This window comes from Sceloporus occidentalis, unplaced genomic scaffold, assembly GCF_023333645.1.
Source record: "Sceloporus occidentalis isolate IW3139 unplaced genomic scaffold, rSceOcc1.0.p SCAF_3, whole genome shotgun sequence".
NCBI lineage: Eukaryota > Metazoa > Chordata > Lepidosauria > Squamata > Phrynosomatidae > Sceloporus > Sceloporus occidentalis.
In genome coordinates this window covers 220,193,033-220,214,108 of record NW_028316983.1, presented here as the reverse complement: position 1 = coordinate 220,214,108, position 21,076 = coordinate 220,193,033, and the positions used below count along the sequence as shown (strand labels likewise).

Sequence of the window (21,076 nt, the reverse complement as noted above, 5' to 3'; positions counted from 1 at the left end):
TCAGAAAAAAAACAACCATAACCAGAACAGCAGTACTACATTTATTATGTTTCCAAAACTTAAGAGATAATTAGCAACACAGTATGGAGGAGCAGAAAGAAGGCAAAAAGGTGACAGTTTCAGAAGATAGGTTTCCTGTTTCTTGCAGATGTTTTCAGCTTTTTTTGTACATCCATTCATCCTCAGCTTACAATTGACTGCTTAATTCTATTCAATTGATTCAAAGAGTAACTCATAATGATACTTTTTAACTGGAGGTGGTAACGACTGAATCAGGTACCTTCTGCAAATAAATATTGGGAGTAGATACGAGAGACAGAGAGTCCCTAGCATTATTCCTGTCAGGAAAGCACTGGGTAGTTTAGCTAACTGTTGGAAACCTGGAGTTATATTACATTAATGAAAACAGAAAAACGAACATTGGCTTACCTTATGAGATGTTTGTTTTCAGCGATGAGGGCGGAGACATCCTTAATGAGGGTTGGTTCTCCCCTTTTGCTCCAATCAGGCAGGATCTTGACTTTGGGCATCATCACAGGGAGACACACCCCCACTCAGTTGCCCAGTCATTGAAAAGCCAAGCAAAGTAAAGGTAAATCTAGAAGACTAAACGTTCTCATATTCTTAATCTCTAAAATTTGTGAAAAACATGAAAACTCAACAAGCCATAACTAGAAAAAACTTAGTTGAACTAACAGCCTATCCCCCCCGGCACCGGGGAGAATATTTCCTCAGTTTCGGGAGGGCAGGATGTCTCCGCCCTCATCGCTGAAAACAAACATCTCACAAGGTAAGCCAGTGTTCGTTTTTCCAGCGTTGAGGGCGGAGCCATCCTTAATGAGGGATATACCAAAGCTCTCCAATGGGCGGGGAACTGAGGCAATCAGAAATCTATAAAATGGACTGAAGTATCCGCCTCCCAAACGACACCTCAGCCGATTGGAAGGCATTGATTCGGTAATGACGGACAAATGTGGAAGGGGATGACCATGTGGCCGCCCTACAAATATCTGCTAAGGGAGCATTAGTGGCAAGGGCAGCAGAGGTCGCGGCACTGCGAGTGGAATGTGCAGTGACCCTTCCCTGGAGTGTGGCTCCGGAGGATGAATAACATGTAGCTATGCAGGAGCGAATCCATCTAGATAGAGTGGAAGATGAGACCTTTTTCCCCATGTAGTTTGAACTAAAGGACACAAACAGGCGATCTGATTTGCGGGTTTTGCGGGTACGCTTGATATAAGTGAGGAGAGCCCGTCTAACGTCAAGTGTATGCCATGTCTTTTCGAGTTCCTTTTTGGGATCTGGAACAAAGGAAGGCAAGATAATCTCTTGAGATCTATGGAATGTAGAATTGACCTTGGTCATAAAAGTTGGGTCCAGTCGAAGTAAAACAGAATCTTTTCTGAATATGCAAAGTTCACTTCTAGTTGATAGTGCTCCCAATTCTGATATTCTACGTGCCGAAGTGATAGCTGTAAGGAAAAGAGTTTTCCAAGTCAAGAACTTTAGATCTGTTTTGTCTAAGGGTTCAAAGGGAGGTTTAGTCAGTGCCTGAAGGACAATGTGTAAATCCCAGTTAGGGTATCTGTGGATCGTAGGTGGCTTGATGAGAGAAGCTGCTCTCAGGAACCTTTTAACATAGCGATGGTTCGACAGTTTGAAGGCCAATTTTGATGGAAGAGCTGACGTAATGGCAGAAATCTGTCTTTTCAAGGTATTAGGTCTGAGACCTTTGTCGAGACCATCTTGGAGGTATAGCAACAGTGTGTTTATAGATACCGACGAGGAGGAAGTCTGATTAGATCTACACCAATTATAGAAAGATCTATAAGAGTATTCGTAAATTCTCTGAGTCGCTGGTCTCCTCGATTGGATAATAGCATCTGCGATTCGAGGAAGCAGTCCATCTTTAATTAATAAGTGCCTCTCAATTTCCATGCGTGAAGGTTTAGCCATTCCGGGTCTGGATAAGAGACTTGACCCTGTGTCAACAGGTCTTTGTGGATTGGAAGCCGTAGAGAGTCTAGAGCCATTTGGGATATCTCGGAAAACCATGCCCTCCTGGGCCAGTGTGGAGCTATCAGAATGATTGTTGATCTTTCGCTTCTTAGCTTTTGGAGGCACCGTGAAATCATTACTGTTGGTGGGAACGCATACAGAAGGCCCTGGGGCCAAGGTGCGTTTAGGGCATCCATTTGTTCTGCGCCCTGAGTCAGAAAACGTGAGAAGAACCGAGGGACCTGGTTGTTCACTGGGGATGCAAACAGGTCGACCAGAGGCATGCCAAACCTCCGTGTTATCAGGAGGAAGGTCTCTGGATGGAGGTGCCATTCTGCTTGATCTATGTCCGATCTGCTTAGTTCTCCCTTTATGTGTTCTGCTTTGAGGGAGAGAAGGTTGGTTTCCGCCCAATGAAGCAGTAACGATGCTTCTTGCATCAAGGTTGTCGATCTGGTCCCTCCTTGTCTGTTTATGTGTGCCTTCATTGTTATGTTGTCGGTGCGAATTAGAACCGCTTTGTTCTTTATGTGTTGAGAGAACGCTAGAAGTGCTAGTCTTACTGCCCTTAGTTTGAGCCAATTTATGCTGTGAGCTCTTTCCTTTGAGTCCCAACGTCCCTGTGCGTATCGGTCAAGTAGAGTGGCCCCCCCAGCCCCTCAAGCTGGCGTCGGTTGTTATTAAGATTGGGGAGGGTGGTTGAATTGGACGCCCCAGATGGATGGAGCGGGAGTTCCACCATCGTAGTGAAAGTTTGACCTTGTGAGGGAGTGGAACTTGTTTGTTTATCTTGTGCGTGATTGATTTTTGATGAGGTAATATCAGCCACTGTAGAGGGCAGGAATGAAATCGGGCCCAGGGAACACATTGGGAGGCCGCTATCATGAGCCCCTGTAGCCTTGCGAGAAGGAGGAGGTTTGCTGATGGATTCTTGGTTATCAGTGCGATCGTGTCTTGAATCGTTTTGATCCTTTGCGGTGGAAGGGGTATTAGACTTCTTCTGGTATCTATAATCACTCCCAAATGATGTATGCATTGGGTATGGAAAAGGTGGCTCTTCCCAAGATTTACCAGAAAACCATGGTGATGTATAAATGTAATTGAACGTGTGCAAACTAAGTTCCTTAGGAGAATCTTTCAAGTTGCCCATTGTGTTCCGAACGCTGTTCTCAGAAGGGAGGCTGGGACTATTAAAATAGAATCTAGTCTGTGGATTAGTATACTCACCTATTGGCAAAAACTGCATAAAACTTCTGGAGGTCTGACAAATTTAATTTTCCTGGATTCCTTTAAATCCTCTTGGGAAATTTCCCTCCTTAAGAAATTAAATGAGCTTGGTCTCAATAAAAATGAAATTTTAAAGCTTGACACTGATAGAGCCAAATCTACTATTAAAAAAAAATCCTAGATGCAGAAAGATATATGGACTCAACTTCCCTTTCAAAATATGTCATGTTCAGTGCTCAAGTTTTGGTCCCCTCCCCAGCTTCATATCTGTTCCATGTTACTCTCCCGAAGTTCAGAAGGGCTCTAACTCTGACACGCTTCAATGTGTTGCCCACAGCCATATTGGAAGGTAGATTTAAAAAAACACCTTTTGAAATCCGTTTTTGTCCATGTGGCTCGGGCACTGTTGAAACCAATGAGCATGTTTTCCTTTATTGTCAATTTTATAGAGACATTCGTCACCAACTGATTAGCCCACTACTGTGTAAATTCCCAGACAAACCTGACTCCTTTTATTTACGCCTCCTATTGGACAACAATGATCCTACAGTATCCCTTAAGGTGGCTAAATTTTGTTATATTGTTTGTAAACTGCGCCCTCAACTGTCAAATGGCCATTTTATTACCGTGTAGAAAGAACTGTTTGATACCGTACATGTACAGTCTACTATCAGTTTATATTTTAATTTGTTATTGTTATATTGATATGTTGCTTGTGTGATTTGTTTTTATACTGGTCAATGACCGAATAAATTTTATTACTTAAAAAAAAAACAAAAAAACATGGTGATGTAGTGATGAGAGAATGACATTGACATCTTTTGTCGCCTGAGATGGAGAAGGGGAGGCGATCAGGAGGTCATCCAAGTAAGGGAAGATGCGGATCCCTTGCAGTCTGCAATGGGCTACCAGAGCTATCATGATTTTGGTAAATACTCTTGGAGCCGATGATAGGCCGAAGGGAAGAGCTCTGTATTGGAGGTGAGTTTTGTGGTAGCAGAAGCGTAGAAACTTTCGGTGGTCCCTGTGAATTGGAATATGCAAATAAGCTTCGGTCAAATCCACAGAGGCTAAGTAGTCGCCTGGATGTAGAGATTCTAGAATAGTTTTGAGCGTTTCCATCCGGAAGCGACGTTTGGGAACATGTCTGTTGACTCTTTTCAAGTTGAGGACTGATCTCCATGATTTGTCTCCTTTTGGGACTAGAAAAATGATGGAATAGGACCCTTTCATGATTTGAGCAGGGGGAACAGGTTCGACTGCCCCAATCTGTAATAGATGGTTGATTGCTTCTAACATTAACTGGTGTTTGTGTGGCCTTTGGGATTTGGGGGAAATGATGAAATGATCCCTTGGAGTTTGAGTAAAGTCTATCTGGTATCCCGAGGACAGGGTAGACAGTACCCATTTGTCTGAGGTAGTTGAGGACCAAGTCTGAATAAAGTGTTGTAGACGGCCCCCCACTCTGGTGCTGGGATAGTCAGGCTGAAGTATTTCGCTGCTTCCCGGCATTGTTGTTATTGGATTGGCTGGTGTTGTTTTTGGAAAAGGAACTATTGTTGTAGTGCTGTCGTGAGGAGGACTTTCTGTCGGACCACTGTCGTCCGCCACCTCTGGTTCCTCTCCCCCGAGATGAGTTGTACGTAGACTGGGGGGAACGAAAGGACTGTTGACCTTGACGGGAGGGTCTTCTATCATCTCGGCGAGTGGTAGATGGAAGAGCCTTTTTCTTATCTTTAGTCTCAATAAGTACTGGGTCTAGGGCTTCACCGAACAATTTAGTTCCACTGAAGGGAGCCAATGTCAGGTTTTGCTTAGAGCGAGTATCTACTTGCCAGTTTTTTAGCCAAAGGTATCTTCTGACTGGTATTGAGGCCGCCTGAGCACGTGAGCTGAATTGAATGATGTCAAGGGAGGAATCAGCAGCGAATGCTAGAACCTTAAGTAATTTGTTGATTCCTTGACGGAGTCTAGTGTTGCCCTTGGGGACTTCTAGTATGAGGTCTTTAGCCCATAGATGTGCTGCCCTGGTTAGAATGGAGGTAGATGTTGCAGCCCTGATTGCAGTGGAAGAGGCCTCAAAGCACCTCTTAAGGGCAGAGTCGGCCCTTTTGTCCTCAGGCAGTTTGAGTGATTCTTCCCCATCTCTAGCGTACACGGCCGATGTAACAAGAGAGGAAACCGGAGCATCCACTAAGGGGATCTGTAGTTTGGTCATTACACTCTGAGGCAGGGAATAAAACTTTTTTACAGAGCTAGGATTGGGTCTGACTGTGGCAGGTTTAGACCATTCATCTTTGATTACTTTCATGAAATCAGATGGAAAAGGAACCTCATCGGATGATGGTGAGGGTTTTGGAAAGGATTCACCTTTGCCTTTAGGTAGATCAGTGTCATCTTGTTGGGTAGGCTGTGGTTTGGCTTCAAGCTCAAGGGCTCTGATTGCCTTCTTCAATAAGATAGGGAAGTCATCAGCAAGGAAAAGTCTAGCTGAAGAGGAAGTCCCAGCAGGGTCTTCATCTTCATCTTCATCAGACCACTCTCCTTCCTCTGATTCAGAGACAGAACTGGATTGTGATTTGGAAAGGTTCTCATCTTCAGATGATCTAATGGGCTGAGGTTTGGATTTTTTGGCCTGAGATGTTTTGCCACTAGATGGCGCCCTTCTCTTAACTTTGGAGCCCAGGGAAGAAGAAGAAGGAGCTGAAATGGCCTTTTTCCCTCCCTTTTTCCCTCCTTTTCTGTGTTTGCCCGCCAAGGAACTTTTGGGCATGAATTTGTCCCTCTCTGATTGGGGGATGGGATCCCTGGAGGAGCGGGAAGCAGGAGGAGAGAGGGAAGATTCTCTGGCCCTATGGGAAAGGTAGCTATGTCTATCTGACCCAGACTCTTGGGCCGAAGGGGCAGCCGAGGCTTGAGCCACTGGGTGGAGGGAGGCTTGGGAGGCAGTGGAGGAAAAAGCTGCTGCTTGCATGGCAATTAAGGAAACCAGGGCAGAAAGCTCTGGTGGGAGCATTTGGGGAGGAGGGGTGCCGCTCGTTGCGGTGCTACTCACACTCCTGGATTTGTCCTCCATGGCAGCCACTCCCTCCCGATTTCGGGACAGGTTGCAGCGGCTGGACGCGGTCGAGCGCGGAGACGAGGGATATCCCTCCTCCGGCTGTGCCAAGCGGCCTTCATGCTGCAGCCGGACCCCGTCGTTCGTGAGAGGCCCTCTGAGCATGTCCAGACTCACCAGACATCCCGGGGCTATCTAGGTCCTCCATTAGTTCTAGTCTGCCCCACAGAGAGAAGAGAAAGAGAAAGGATTTTTTTTTTTTTTTAAGTAAGGAAGAGAAAGCTTGAAAAGCAGCCTGACGGAGCGAAGGCAGGAACTAGACTGGGCAACGGAGTGGGGGTGTGTCTCCCTGTGATGATGCCCAAAGTCAAGATCCTGCCTGATTGGAGCAAAAGGGGAGAACCAACCCTCATTAAGGATGGCTCCGCCCTCAACGCTGGAAAACCAAAATTATGAAGATGAAAGGTGGACCTGGAGGGTATAATACTAACATTTCTAACGTTAAAATCTGAGATATACAATATTAGAAATCCTTATGTTGGACATACATTATGAATGTTAATTACTTTCAGCAACAATTGCAGTAGCATAAATTTGATACAGAAACAATAGAGATCAACTAAGACCAAAAGACTGAAAACTATAACCACTGCTTGAACAAGGACAAATCACTACACCTATGCTAAATGACACAAACACAGAATGGAAACGGGTTTACCTGATGTTACTGTTGATCTCAATTGTTTTTCTTCAAAAAGATATTTATGGTGAACAGCAAAATTGGAACAAGCAAGAACATCTGTAATTGCTAGGGTAGCGGCTTCAGGTTCTGCAGTGAACCAAAGAAAATAACTGTGATTAAAATAATTAACATAATTAGGCACACACACACACAGAGTTTCCTGTTCCTTATTGCCACCTAACTTCTTTCTTCATAGATTCTGTATAAACGAGTGTTTTCTTTCATTGAATAAAAGCTTTTAGAGAATACATAGGCACTGAGATAAAATATATCATTTATTGAATGTTTAAGTGTTATTCAACATTGTAGAATACTGTGGGCAGAAATATTCTAATGTAGAATAAAGATACTGTCATATTCATATGAGGCTATACAGGCATACCTCCATTAACAAAGCCTCTAACAAAGAAGTTCCTTTTTATGAATCCTTTTACCAGCATCTGCACTGAGGATGATGAAAGAGAGAGGGCTGGACAAACAGGTTTTCGGTATCAGGTTGCAGCAGTGTGTTTGAAGTAATCAATGCAATAAAACTTGATCTGGGACAGAATTCTTTTCTAGCCAATCCTACTGTTGCAGCATATGCATGCCTACAACAGGCAAGATGAAAAAGCAACTGCCTCAAGAATCCCTATCTGTGAACAGCAAAACAGAAAGAAAAGTGGAAACCGGCCTACACCTCGTGGTACTCCTTAGAATAGGGTTGCCATAAGTGAGGACCTCCAAACCGGGACAAATGTAGGACAAATGCAGGACAACATTTTCAAATGTAGGACACATTTTAAAAAATGGAGGACACACAAAAAATTGAGGCTTTTTTAGAAATGCTAATATAAATCCATGTTTCTTAGGCATGATCAAAATGGAGGACATTTTGACATTATTCGTAGACAGATCACGGAAATGTACTTCCCTTTCTGGCCACCCCCCTCTCCCCATTCCAAACAGCACATTTGAGCATTGAACATGGCTTTATTTTAACATTGCCTCTTGCATATTTCAGAGGCTTATTCCACAAACAAACCCTTTGGTCAAGGGACTTTGGTTTTTCTTCATTTTGACTTGTTTTGTCTGTATTCCACCCCACTAAATAAAGGAGACATGAAATGGAGTTAATGGGTACAAGTTGTTAAACAAAAAAGTCTTGTGAGACTCTGTAGGCAAGAGGTGCACCATGTTAAGAACTGCATTAAGCACACTTAGGCTGCTGCCACACTGCTTTCACTCTCATCGCTCCATCCTATGGAATCCTGGGATTTGTAGTTTGTTGTGGTGCCAAGGCTGGGCTTTGAAATCTCAGGCATAAGAGAGGCAAAAGGCTTGGGCTGCATCTACACTGGAGAAATAATCTGGTTTGAGACCACTTTAACTGTCTTGCCTGAATGCTATGGAATTCTGGGAATGGTGGTCTGTTCCAGCACCACAGCAGAATGGCAGTTAACCCCTGGAAAGCTCTCTGGCCAAGGTGACCAATGCCCTCACCCCAAAATGTAGGACATGGCCAAAAATAAAAGCTAAAAACACCCATGTACTTATAAATCCATGCTTCTTAGCCATGATCCAAATGGAGGACATGTCCTGGAAAAGGAGGAGGATGCCTGGTCACCTTGTCTCTGGTCCAAAACACACTGCAGAAATAAAACAATGCTGGACTGAAATGCCCAGAGTTCCTCACCAAAGCTGCATCCACACTGAGGAAATAATCCAGTTTGAGAGTGACTTAACTGTCCTGGGTTAGTGCTGGGGAATGCTGGGAATTGTAGTACATTGTGGCCCCAGAGCTATCTCTGACAGGGAGTCCCATAACCCTCCAAACGTAGTTGAACTGCAGTGCCCAGAATGCCTCCCTAGGTGCATCCACACTGAGGAAATGGTCCAGTTTGAGACTGCTCAGTGCTGGGGAATCCTGGGAGTTGTAGTCTATTGTGGCCTCAGAGCCATGACTGACAGAGAAGTCTCAATGTCTCCCAAACACTCGCATTCCCAGGATTCCCTAGCACTGAGTTAAAGCAGTCTCAAAGTGGGTTATTATTCCTGCAGTGTGTGTGAGAGATATAAAAGCTAGGGAGTGGATTCATTTGGAGGATCTCTGTGTCCAAAACACACTGCTTGGACTGCCAGGGCTCAGTGCTATGGAATCCTGGGAATTGTAGTTTATTGTGGCACCAGAGCTCTCTGACAGAGAAGGCCAAATGCCTCACAGACCCCAGAATTCCAGAGCATTGAGCTTTGGCAGTTAAAGGGGTCTCAAAGTGCAGAGGGGGGGGGGGGAGAGAAAAGCCAGGGAGTGTGAATGAGCTCTGAGAGGAGGAGGAGGAGGAGGAGGAGGAGGAGGAGGAGGGAGGGAGCCAAGGGAAGTGGCCAGGACCACCAGAGGAGCCCCTGCTTTTCCTCATCATCGCAGCCTTCTCACTGCTGGCAAGAGGCTCTGCCCCCAGCCAGGCAACGCCTCCATTCAGTCTCCTTTTGTCAAAAGAGCTCTGGTGCCACAAGAAACTACAATTCCCAGAATCCCATAGCACTGAGCCATGGATGTTTAAGGGGGGGGGTCAAACTATTTCTGCAGCCTTTTGCAACCCCAAAGCCTTCTATTATTTACCAGCAACTTGCAAGGCAAAATCTCTTCCTTCCAAGCCCTTGAAAACCAACCCAAGGGGAGGGGGGCTGATTGCTTCTTTCCCATTGGTCAGCTTCGGGAGAAATTTGCATATTACAAGGAAAGGTGTTTAGGGCCTCAAAAACGACCCTGTGATAAAGAATTACAACAATACTGAGTGGTAGACATTTAAAAGATGAGGAGGCATTTAGACTCCCAGGGAAACAGGAACGATTGATGGCCTTTTTTTTCTTTGCTCACTGTAACCTGAAAGTAATGCCTTTTGCAGGGTATATATACCAAGTGGGCTGGCAATAGCTCTGAGTGGCAGATGTCTTTAAGACCTGCTCTCTAGCCTTAAGTCAGGCAGGGAGGCGGGGAAGATGGCACACAGCCATGGGGAGGGCTGGAGCTGCCTCCAGGGCCTTGCTGGGGGGGGAGGTCCCGGGGGAGGGGCCAAACTGGGGCAGGACCGTGTGGCCCCGCCCCAAACCGGGAAAGTCCCGCCCCCAGGCGGGATATGGCAAGCCTACCTTAGAACATTTAAAAAATAAAAAAGCATAAATCTGAATGTTAGCCACCAAAACCGAGGAGATGATGATGATGATGTAGAGGCTTCTTCTTCAAAAATGCATCCATTTTGAAAGAAGCCTCTACTTCTTTATTATTATTATTTCTGTTTTGGTGGTTAACATACAGGTCTATGCTTTTTTATTTTTGGAATAAACCTTCAAGTCGTCTGAAGAAGGTTCAAAATGCAAGGCTTACCTGACCTAGTTATTTCATTTCTTCTTTGTGGTCTCTATGAATCACAAATTGGGCATTCTATCCCTGTGCAGTGCACTTCCAGAACCTTCTAGTATAGTTACATAAGATTTTTGGCAGTAGCTCTATCACTTCCTGCTCTATCCCTCCCTGTTGCTGCTCCTTTACCTCCTTTCCTTTTCATCTGCCATGTGAGCAGCATTGGTATAGGAAGCTGTCCCTATTCTTTCCATGTTATTTCTGCCTCTGGTACCAAAGTTTCTGTTATAGAAGTCGTGCCCAGGAACACACCTACTTTGTTAACTGAAGTATACCTATATAATGTGTTGCAAAAGTTCTTCATATGTTGTGTGTGGGTTTGCACTGAGATACCAAAACAGAGCAGGATCCAGTGTGCAGGAGACAATTGGCCCTCTTCCCTACTCACTGCCATTTCTAAACCTGCTGCAGACACCTGCAAACTCTCTGGCATAAGTTGCAGGATGGAGGGTAAAAAAAATTATCCTGCTAGAGGATGTGCACTAATATAATGTCAGATTTAGGCCACAGTTAAACAAACCATTGTTTCCACAAACTGTTGCGTCAATAAAATTAAATAAAAAGCATTCCAGTGAATGTGGCCCATTAATGCTTTCTCTGGAAAGGACACACTGTAGAACATGCTTACCAATGGCGTCATCAGGGTTAGCACTTGGTGCATTTACTCATGGTGACACACACCCCCATTGACCTCCTCCCATATCACACCATATAGAATCCTTAATAGTATTTTTGTATTAATGTTACTTGCATGTAATATTATGTATACTTAATCCCTGTATAACGCCCAATGTAATGGCAATTGTTGTGACATAAACAACTAGCAAAAGTAAAATTATACCTTTAAATTACAATATCATACACACAGTCTAAATGTATTTACACATATATAGTTTCATGTGGGTAAAGTGAAAATTTTGTAAGTTGTGATTTTTTAAAATGAAAAATTTGAAAGAATAATTTTAAAAAATTATTTTAAATGCTAAAATTTGTTTTTTTTTTAAATTAAAAAAACCTTGGGGCTCTCCTTTCTCCTCCCACTAAGCCTTACCCCACTAACACCATCTCCAGTATTTTAAAGAATGTGAGTGAACACTGCAGCCCATTTCTGCCCAAAGGCAGAAGTTTGGGAAGCAGTGGTGTCACCCTCCTCTTAGGGTGTCACCTGGTGTGGCCTAAATTCCCCACACTCCCTTAGTGGTGTCCTCGATGCTCACTAAAGAAACAGATGATGTGGAAATATAGCAATAGCAGTTGCAAGTACCTTTCTTTACCACTTATCAGTGCACTTAAGCACTCCCTAAGCAGTTTACAACGGTAAGCTAATTGCTCCCAACAAGCTGGGTACTCATTTTAGCGACCTACAGAAGGATGCAAGACTGAGTCGACCATGAGCTCCTGGCTGGGACTGAACTCACAACTTTGTGGTTTATGAGTGAGTGGCTGCAGTACAGGCATTTAACTACTGCGCCACCAGGGCTCTATATATACTATATACTATACCTTACATACTATAGTACATAGGGTGGAAATCTCAAACCTTCAGAATATGAATCCATTGAATGAAGCAAACCTCCTGGAAAATCCTGGTGATTCTTCAGTCCTGGAAGACATATTGTTAAAATGAAGTAAAGGCAGAATGGATTTGTATAAAATAATCTATACAGCAGTGCTACTAAAGTGATGGTCCCGGGTTTCTGAGCTAGTGCTGCTGGCCTGTGTCAAGTTTCTAGGAAAGAAAAAAATAGTTGTTGCCAATGGGCACAAGTATGGTGCTGGTCCCTGGCACACGGGGAGGAAAAATGACAATTGCTGGTTCCCCATATCACATAGCTTGAGAAGCACTGATATATTGCATAAATTAGTAATGTCAAGATAACATATTACAAATGTGACTTGGGAATTCATGGATCTTTTCAGCTGCAGAAATCTCAATGACCTCAGAATGTGATGACATGTTTCCAGTATTACAGATATTGTCATAGAAAATATTTGTGAAACAACTTGAAGAAAGGGAAAATCTATCAACATATATGTATGTGGAAGATAATTGAAGGTGGTAGGAAGAATTTCCTGACAGTAAGAGCTGTTTAACAATGGAACACTCTCCCTGGGAGAGTAGTGGAGTCTCCTTATTTGGAGGTTTTTAAACAGAGGCTGGATGGTGATCTGTTGGGGGTGCTTTGATTCTATGTATTCCTGCATGGCAGAATGGGGTTGGATTGGATGGCATTTGTGGTATCTTCAAGCTCTATGATTCTATGTGGCATGAAAAAAAGGGTTTGTTCGTTTGTATGTTTGTTTTAGAAGAGCTGTTAAAGATGTGGATGTACATGGTAAAGAATCAGTAAAGCCCATTAGGACAAGAACTCTAGCATTTACTGGGTAGGAATAGTAGGTTTGAGTAATTTTTTGTTAAATTTAATTGCTACGTTAAATGTTTTGTCTTCCACACTACACAGCTAAAGCACTTTAGCACCATTTTAATTGCCATGGCTGCAGTCTATGGAATGCTGGGGTTTTTAGTTTGGTGAGGTACTAGAATGCTCTGGGAGAGAATTCTAAACACAAAACTACAGATCCCTTAGGATGGAGCTATGGCAGTTAACCATGATTGTGTAGTGTGAAGAGACTTAAGACTGAGAATTGTCACAAGCTGAATCAGGTTATTTTAAACTGATGTGGGCCTACTGGTAATTTTTATTTTCAGCAAGATACAAATGAAGGGGCATAAAAGAAGGGAAAGAGTGTTGCATTGCAGAACGACACCCATTAACATTAGGGAGTCAGGAAATTGCAAAATATCCCCTGGAAAAGAGTTATAGAGGACATGTTCCATTCTCTGACCAAATTCCTTCTTGCTTTTGAGTCTATAACAGAAACTTCTTGTAAAATTTGCAGTTGTGCAGAAAGGAGATGGCACAAACAAACTACCTACAGAAATCAGTAAGCTTGCCAAAAGTTGTGGTGAAAAGCTACAGAAGAGGGATTTTATTCTGTCATCAATTTGCTTTGCTTAGAAATGGTATTAATACTGACCATCAAGCCATTGTATAAATATTACCAAGTGCTTGCCCAAACTTCCTGAAGAAATATATTGTGGTGTTTTTTAGCAGTACAGATGATCTTATTACAGTAGATGGGAGAGGAAGCGTGTTATTAATTCTTCTGGGTTTTTGAGCTGCACATTTTGTACATGATATGTTAAATTGGCAGAAGAAATGCAAATGATTGTATATGTTCCTGGCCTTAGACTAAAGTTATATATTCCCTCAGTGATAAATAGCTGAAATATTACTCCTTCTGGCAGCTTATTGCTCATCATGTTTTACACGTATCCCTGTGATTTTGCAGATGTTCAGAACAAATGGTCAGACTGCTCCTGTCAGATCCAGAATGCAAATTACCCGAACAGTTCATTCAGTTTTGTTGTATCAGGAAAAACACATGATAATACCTTCACAGATTCGTTTTTGGAGCTTTTCAGTAATCTCTCCCATGGCACTGAAATTCTCTGCATACAGAATATGTTTTTCCGGAGGTTCTGAAGCAATTTCTCTCAATTCTTCCTCTATTGCTTTCCCTATTCCAATGGCATACATGGTGATTCCTAAGAAATAAATGGCATATTTTCATTATAAGCGACAATATATTACTAAGACATAGCATAGTTAGATATAGCATAGTTAAGACATAGCATAGAAAGGAAACTGTTTCTGTGTTATTATGTGACCCCTTACATCAGTGCAAGATAATTCTGAAGAAGTGGAGAAGAAGATAAATGATGTTGCTTATTTAAGAGGGCTAGGTATTTAATTTCAATTCTATCATAGTGACAGGACTTGTATTCAGATATGTACCCTTGTACTCAGTATTTCAAAAGCAACAATAAACAGATAGCAATCTAGAGGAACACAGTTGCACTTACATGCTACTGAAATAAATGGGATAAAATGGTCCTGATGAGCTTATATCCATTCATTTCAAACATGATCCTCTTTTTCTGGACTGAGGATAAAATGTAGTGTTCTTCATTTCCTTATTTCAACTGTTAATTCAGTGGATCATGGATGAGTTTCTAAAAATCACTATTAATTTCCCATTATTGTTTTAATTTAATTTACCAAAAGATTTCAAGTGTAAACAAAGCCTTGAACAGTGGTGAAGTGGTTCACATACATATGTTTATGACTTACACATCTGAACCGTGCCATTATGGATCATTGCCAAGGTTGCATTTTAAAATAACATCTCATCTAACTCCAGGACAAACTGACTCAGGAGCTTACTATATATTATATACATAGCTCAGTAATTAAGAGATGGATGTTTAGCTCATACCCCGTTGGTTCTACTCATCCACCTGTCCACATCAAGAGTGAGGTTCTAGACTACGGTGACTGTGATATTGTTATATCTTTATCTTTGTAAAATCTCATGGCACCAACTCAGGATTTCTATGAAGCCAGAAACATCTGTTTTCTTCCAGACTGCTCTGACACTAGAAAATCCTTTTGGGAATATTTGACTATCAAGTATGTTTTGTCCCTTGCATTTAATTAATTGTATTAAATACCCCACAGTATAATTAGAAGGGGGAAAAGCATATCCAGAGTTATTCTTTAAAGGCATCAGTATTACTAAACATATCTGTAGATATCTGAAAAGACAGCTATAGCTGTCAGTTTCTTTCAGTGTAAACCCTGGGGAAGAGCGTGCTCATCTAGCAATAACATGCTTGCTTGTTGCCTTCTGCCATATTGCTTCTGTTCCAGGAAAACAGAATGATCTCTTTCCCATTTTGAATTTCTGCATTAACATTCCCTAAACAGTCCTGTGTTAGCCAGGAACACAAAATTTCAGCCTTCATTCAAAAGACTTGCTTTATTTTATGAATAAATTATTAATGCTGGGGAGTCTGTTTTTTGTGACATGTCAATAATAAACTTTCCAGATGAAAATTTATGTTCAGCGTAACTCCACTCATAGTTTCATAGGACTCATTCTGATAGAATTTTTGGCATGCTTATTTATCGATGGGGAAAGCAGCACCATGTGTCATATTTTATTAACAACTTCAGCATATGTCTTTCGATATATATTGAGGCCTGGATAATAAACATCTCCTCAGCCTCAGCCAATCGCACAACCTAGTTCCTACTGATAGACAAAATGTGGCTAGGCACAAACATCCCAGATACAGCCCCAGAATCCATGCAGTTTATCAGTCTCTAGCAGATTCCCAGGTATGAGAGCCAAGAGAATACACATACCTATATATTTAGAGCTCCTAGTGTAACTGGAAAAAAACCATATACAGCTTCTCCTGTGTTTCCTCCCCTACCCTATCAACCTCTTTCCCCAGCCTACCATGAAAGGATCCAGATATGCCAGGAGATGGACAACAAGGCTGAGGAAAGTAACAGGCAGGAATTCTCTCATCTACTGCCACACCATAATACTAAATTATAGGCCAAGGCTATGGGAATGAATCTTGACAAGTATTAGGTTTACCATTTCCCCATCCTCCTCTCTTCTGATGTGGCTAGTCTCAGGCATCCCAGAAACAGCCTTACAATAGATGCAGTTAATCTGCAACAGGAACTTTAGTCCCTTTCAGTGGCTTTCACGAATATGCAAAGGGTTTTAATTAAGGATAGGGATGTGTACAGGCATATAAGCTTCACATCTCAATGTCCACAGCGCTGGAAGTAGGTTAGACATTCATATGACTATAAAGATCTGAATGCTCTGTAATGATGTTCAGCGGAATGCCATTACAAAGCGTCCATAACTGGGAACTCTGGGGAAATTAGGTGGGAGTTTTATAACCTTATTTAGTTCTGCACAGTTATAGAACCCTGTTTATATTGTGCACAAAAGCACAAAGGTCTAATTTACTTCTGGATACTCAGGGACTTGTGAGTCTGAGGATTATATGCTGCCCACATCCACAATCCCAGTTTTCATGTGTCTAGACAAAGAACTAATTTTGGAGCTCCACTGGAAATTCTGCTGGGTTCATGTTAGGAGAACAGAAATAATGTTTGTACTTCTTTTTGCTACAAATGTGCAGAACCAATTCCCTCTGTGCATTCACCCTGGAGAGCGATAAGAACTGAAAAAATGACAACACTTTCAAACCTGGCCCTATTGCTGAACAATTATTATTTCACTACTATATCTTCCAACATTTCACAGATAAAAACTGTGATACATAGGGCCAAGCAACATCAGAGTGTGGTCAAGATGGCAAAAGTTATTGAGGAAGAACAGATAAGCCAGGAGAGACTGCAGCAGTTTGCTTTTCCTTGAGTCTACTGGGAAGAGCAATGTTCTACTGTAATTCCTCAAGTTTCCTCCCACTGCGGATTCAACTAAGTGCAAACAATTTTGCTTTTTGAATTCAGTTTGCAGCAGTAGAGGTATGCTGAGGACAAAGGGGGAAAGTTGGAGGAGGAGAAAGAAACGGGTGAATTTCAGAAGCTACTGAAAAGAGGGAGAACCAAGAATTAACTGAGACTGTCCCAGACAAATTGGGACAGACTGTGGATATGCATTACACCTTTAGGAACTTTGCATTATCACTCTTTTAGTGCAAATTTGCAAAGAAACAATATGGTACACATGTTGGTACTCAGGACTTTAGCAGATGTCCTTACAATTTGTAATTCTAAGTACATTTTTATCATACCACGTTGCTTTGCTTTAGTAGCCCATTCAGAGACTTCATCTTGGGCTCGTCCATCTGTAAAAACCACAGACACTCTGGGCACCTTCGCTGAGAAGTGTCTGGCCCCCTCTGCTTCAGTGAAGCTTCTCTCTGTCATTTGCTTCAGGGCAAGTCCAGTCATGGAGCCTTTCCCCATATATTTCATTTGGGATACTGCTTTCTTCATGTCTTTGGCTGTGCTGAATTGCTTCAGTGTAAATTCTGTGCGGACCTGAGTGGAGTATTGCAGCAAACCGATTCTTGCAGCTTTGGGTGATATGGTAAGAGAGTCCAAGATTCCCAAGACAAATTCCTTGACAATTTCAAAGTTATTCTCTCCCAGACTTTTTGATCCATCTATCACAAACACCAGATCGACTGGGCCTTCAGTGCATCCTGTTAAAATAAAATGAGAAAGGAAGAGCCAATGAAAGAACCAACAATATCAACAGAAAGATGAAATAATCTGTTTGTGAAACTTGGAGCCTTCTCATTCTATTCTGAAAATTTTATACTAACAGCAAGTAAATTAAAAGGAAAAAATGGTATCAGAAATGATGTAAGCTTTCAATTATAACTGAAGCATTAAAAGAATGGAAGCACTTGTAATTAAGTACAGACACGTTAAAATTAAAAGAAGATGGTATTGGGTGCAGTGCTCCATTTTCTGCAGCCAATAAAGTTGGTTACAATTTCATTGTAAACATAGTACAGATACTTTTTGTCTAGTATAAAGGTGGATCATGGGGGAAGAAATCCATATTTGGGTGGTTTATATGCCTGTAGGGACCACAATTCACACATGGAGTTCCATGTCAACAGGGACTATTCTGCTCTCTTCAGTATTAGGATTCTTCAGTAAGTGGTTCTACTCTGTTCCTGGACAATTCTTCAGTACTGACAAAACACTGCTGGTAGCGGCTGCAATAACTGTTTTGTTTTTTTTGGTGTTTTCTTAAACAGATACCAGCTTTTGTCTCTTATAACTCTAGAGAGATACACAATCAAAGGATGATTATCAAGTATCAACATGCTGTTCTTGATATCCAAAATTATGTACGCTGGGCCTGTAAGGGCCTAATTACATATTATGTGCTGCTATACATAACTGAGTTCAGATACATTTCTTTTTTTTTCTTTTTTAAAAGAAAGCAGCTTGGAGGTCACAATGTTGACAAAAGAGGAGGTTTAGGAGACATACTTAATATTATTCCTACTATTTCTCCATGTTGGTATCAAAAATGACTTGTTCCCTGTGGTACCCAAAATGTTTTGATGTTTATTCAAAAGGGCAATCATTTTTTTTTGGGGGGGGGGGATCAGTACTGTACATTATAATTACATTTAGATCTTTTCAATGTATTTTATTGATTTGAGATTTTATAGCACTTTATGTATGTTGGATCCATTCCTTTTCAAATTCAAAGACATCAAAGAAAGGTTGCCTTACTTCTGCACATTTTCCCATTTTCTTCCAGTATGAATCCCTCATGGCATTTGCAGATGTATGAACTATTATTATTTACACAAACATGTTCACAGCCATGCTCAATGGACTTGCAAACATCTTTACCTGGAAACAAAATAAGGATCTTCAATTATATATTCAATTATATACATATGAATATATTTTTCCAAAAAATCAAAGAGTGTAAAGTAGTCAGCCTAGGTGCTTCAGTCCCTTTAATCTTATAGACAAAACCACAAGGATGAAGAAAAGAAAGAAAGTTTGGCTCTAGATCCTTCTTCAGTCTTTGTTAAACTTCCTAATCCTAACATGCCTTCCAACGAACCAGAAGGATTCTCTCTAAAGAGGATGTTGCCCTAGACCATAGTAGTAGTAGTAGTAGTAGTAGTAGTAATTTATTTCTAGCCTGCCCTATCACAGAGAATCCAGTGGTTCTTAACCTTGGTACTCCATTTGTTTGGCCTTTCAGATCCCAAAAGCTCCAGCCAACCTGCTCAATAGTCAGGAATTATGCGAGCTGAAGTCCAAAACATATGGAGGATCAAAGGTTGGGAATCACTGCCCTACACAAGAGTGAAGAACCTACAGAACATGGTCCAGATTCAGACTCCAATGCCATCTTATTCAAACTTTGGTGAATTTCTTTCCTAATAATGCTCCTTTGGTTATTGTGGTAGGGAAATAAAAGAAATGAAAGAAGAGATGACATCAGAACTTGGAAAAGTTACTTTAAAAATCCTAGACTCCCCGAGCCAGAGTAGTTACTGGCAAAAAGAAAGAAAACTTTCCGGGGTTATGAACAGGGCCAAAAATAATTGGCAAAACTCATGCTATGTCTCTAGGCAGCTCCCACCCTCTAGCTCAGGGGTGAGAATTGTGTTATCCTACAAATGTGGCTGGACTCTAAGCAGCCCAAGCACAAAGAGCTAATAGGGATGAATGCTGGGAGTTGTAGTTCAACAAGATGGGGAGGTCTACATGATTCCCACTCCTGCTCTAAACTCTCTTGGAGAGTGATGGAGAGTAAAGGCTAGTGAAACATTTGCAATGATCTCAACATCATGTTGTTTGTGCTTCGCTTGTAAAACAGTTTATGGACTGCTACACTTGTGAATGTGTGTGTGTTGTCCTAATGATAAATGCTTTTGGCAGGAAGGGGATTGAAGGACTACTGACAAGTCTCTACTACTAGGGCAGGGAGAGATTCAGAATAAGATGAAAATGATAAATGTTCCTATATGTATGAATTTATCTTCCCCTCATAATCCACAGAAATAGATGCTCCCCAGTTTCTTCTCTAGTGTATGCTGAAGAAAAGGTGTCTGTATGTGTGCTTGAGCTTCAAGACTGAGCAGGCTTGTTTTTTCACTAAACTATGGTCTATCATGACATTTAAGCTGGGTGTGCATCTCTACAAATGCAACATTAGTAAAGTAAACATGCTGTTAAATCAACAGGGAAGGAGGGGAGATTAAAATCTCACTTCTACATGTTCTCCTGTCTTCCTGTAATATAAATCCCTCATGGCATTTACAGGTGTATGAATCTTCAGTATTAATACAGACATGTTCACATCCATGATTTGTGGACTTGCAGACATCTTGATCTGAGTATAACAAAAGAGATATTCAATTAAAATGTTTCTACAGATACAACAGGTCAAAATATTTTCTAATGCAGATCAAGTTGCTTACTTCTGCATGTCTTCCCATCATCCCTTAATATGAATCCCTCGTGACATTTGCAGGTGAATGAATCTTCAGTATTAACACAGACATGTTCACATCCATGACTGGTGGATTTGCAGACATCTTGATCTGAATATAACAAAGAATTATCCATTTAAAATGTTTATACAGATGCAACCGGTCACAAAATATTTTCTAGAGCAAATCAAGCTGCTTACTTCTGCAGGTCTTCCCATCATCCCTTAATATAAATCCCTCGTGACATTTGCAGGTGTACGAGTCTTCAGTATTAACACAGACATGTTCACATCCATGATTTGTGGACTTGCAGACATCTTGATCTGAGTATAACAAAAGAGATATTCAATTAAAATGTTTCTACAGATTCAACAGGTCACAAAATATTTTCTAATGCAGATCAAGTTGCTTACTTCTGCATGTCTTCCCATCATCCCTTAATATAAATCCCTCGTGACATTTGCAGGTGAATGAGTCTTCAGTATTAACACAGACATGTTCACATCCATGACTGGTGGATTTGCAGACATCTTGATCTGAATAAAACAAAGAATTATCCATTTAAAATGTTTATACAGATGCAACAGGTCACAAAATATTTTCTAGAGCAAATCAAGCTGCTTACTTCTGCAGGTCTTTCCATCACCCCTTAATATAAATCCCTCGTGACATTTGCAGGTGTATGAGTCTTCAGTATTAACACAGACATGTTCACATCCATGATTTGTGGACTTGCATATATCTTGATCTGAGTGTAACAGAGAG

At 41.5% G+C, this 21,076-nt stretch overlaps 1 protein-coding gene across 1 annotated transcript in view; it reads right to left on the bottom strand.

Annotated features, from left to right (window-relative positions):
• MATN2 (matrilin 2) overlaps nt 1-21,076 on the bottom strand; it is a 63,017-nt gene that overhangs the window by 3,709 nt on the left and 38,232 nt on the right. Inside the window, exons 12-21 of the mRNA XM_089517688.1 lie at nt 20,937-21,059; nt 20,725-20,847; nt 20,512-20,634; nt 20,300-20,422; nt 20,089-20,211; nt 18,588-18,710; nt 17,120-17,533; nt 13,883-14,035; nt 11,966-12,028; nt 7,002-7,112 (exon numbers count right to left, since the gene is read on the bottom strand). Of these exons, the coding sequence (XP_089373814.1) occupies nt 7,002-7,112; nt 11,966-12,028; nt 13,883-14,035; nt 17,120-17,533; nt 18,588-18,710; nt 20,089-20,211; nt 20,300-20,422; nt 20,512-20,634; nt 20,725-20,847; nt 20,937-21,059 (1,479 nt within the window). The remainder of the gene's footprint in view (nt 1-7,001; nt 7,113-11,965; nt 12,029-13,882; nt 14,036-17,119; nt 17,534-18,587; nt 18,711-20,088; nt 20,212-20,299; nt 20,423-20,511; nt 20,635-20,724; nt 20,848-20,936; nt 21,060-21,076) is intronic.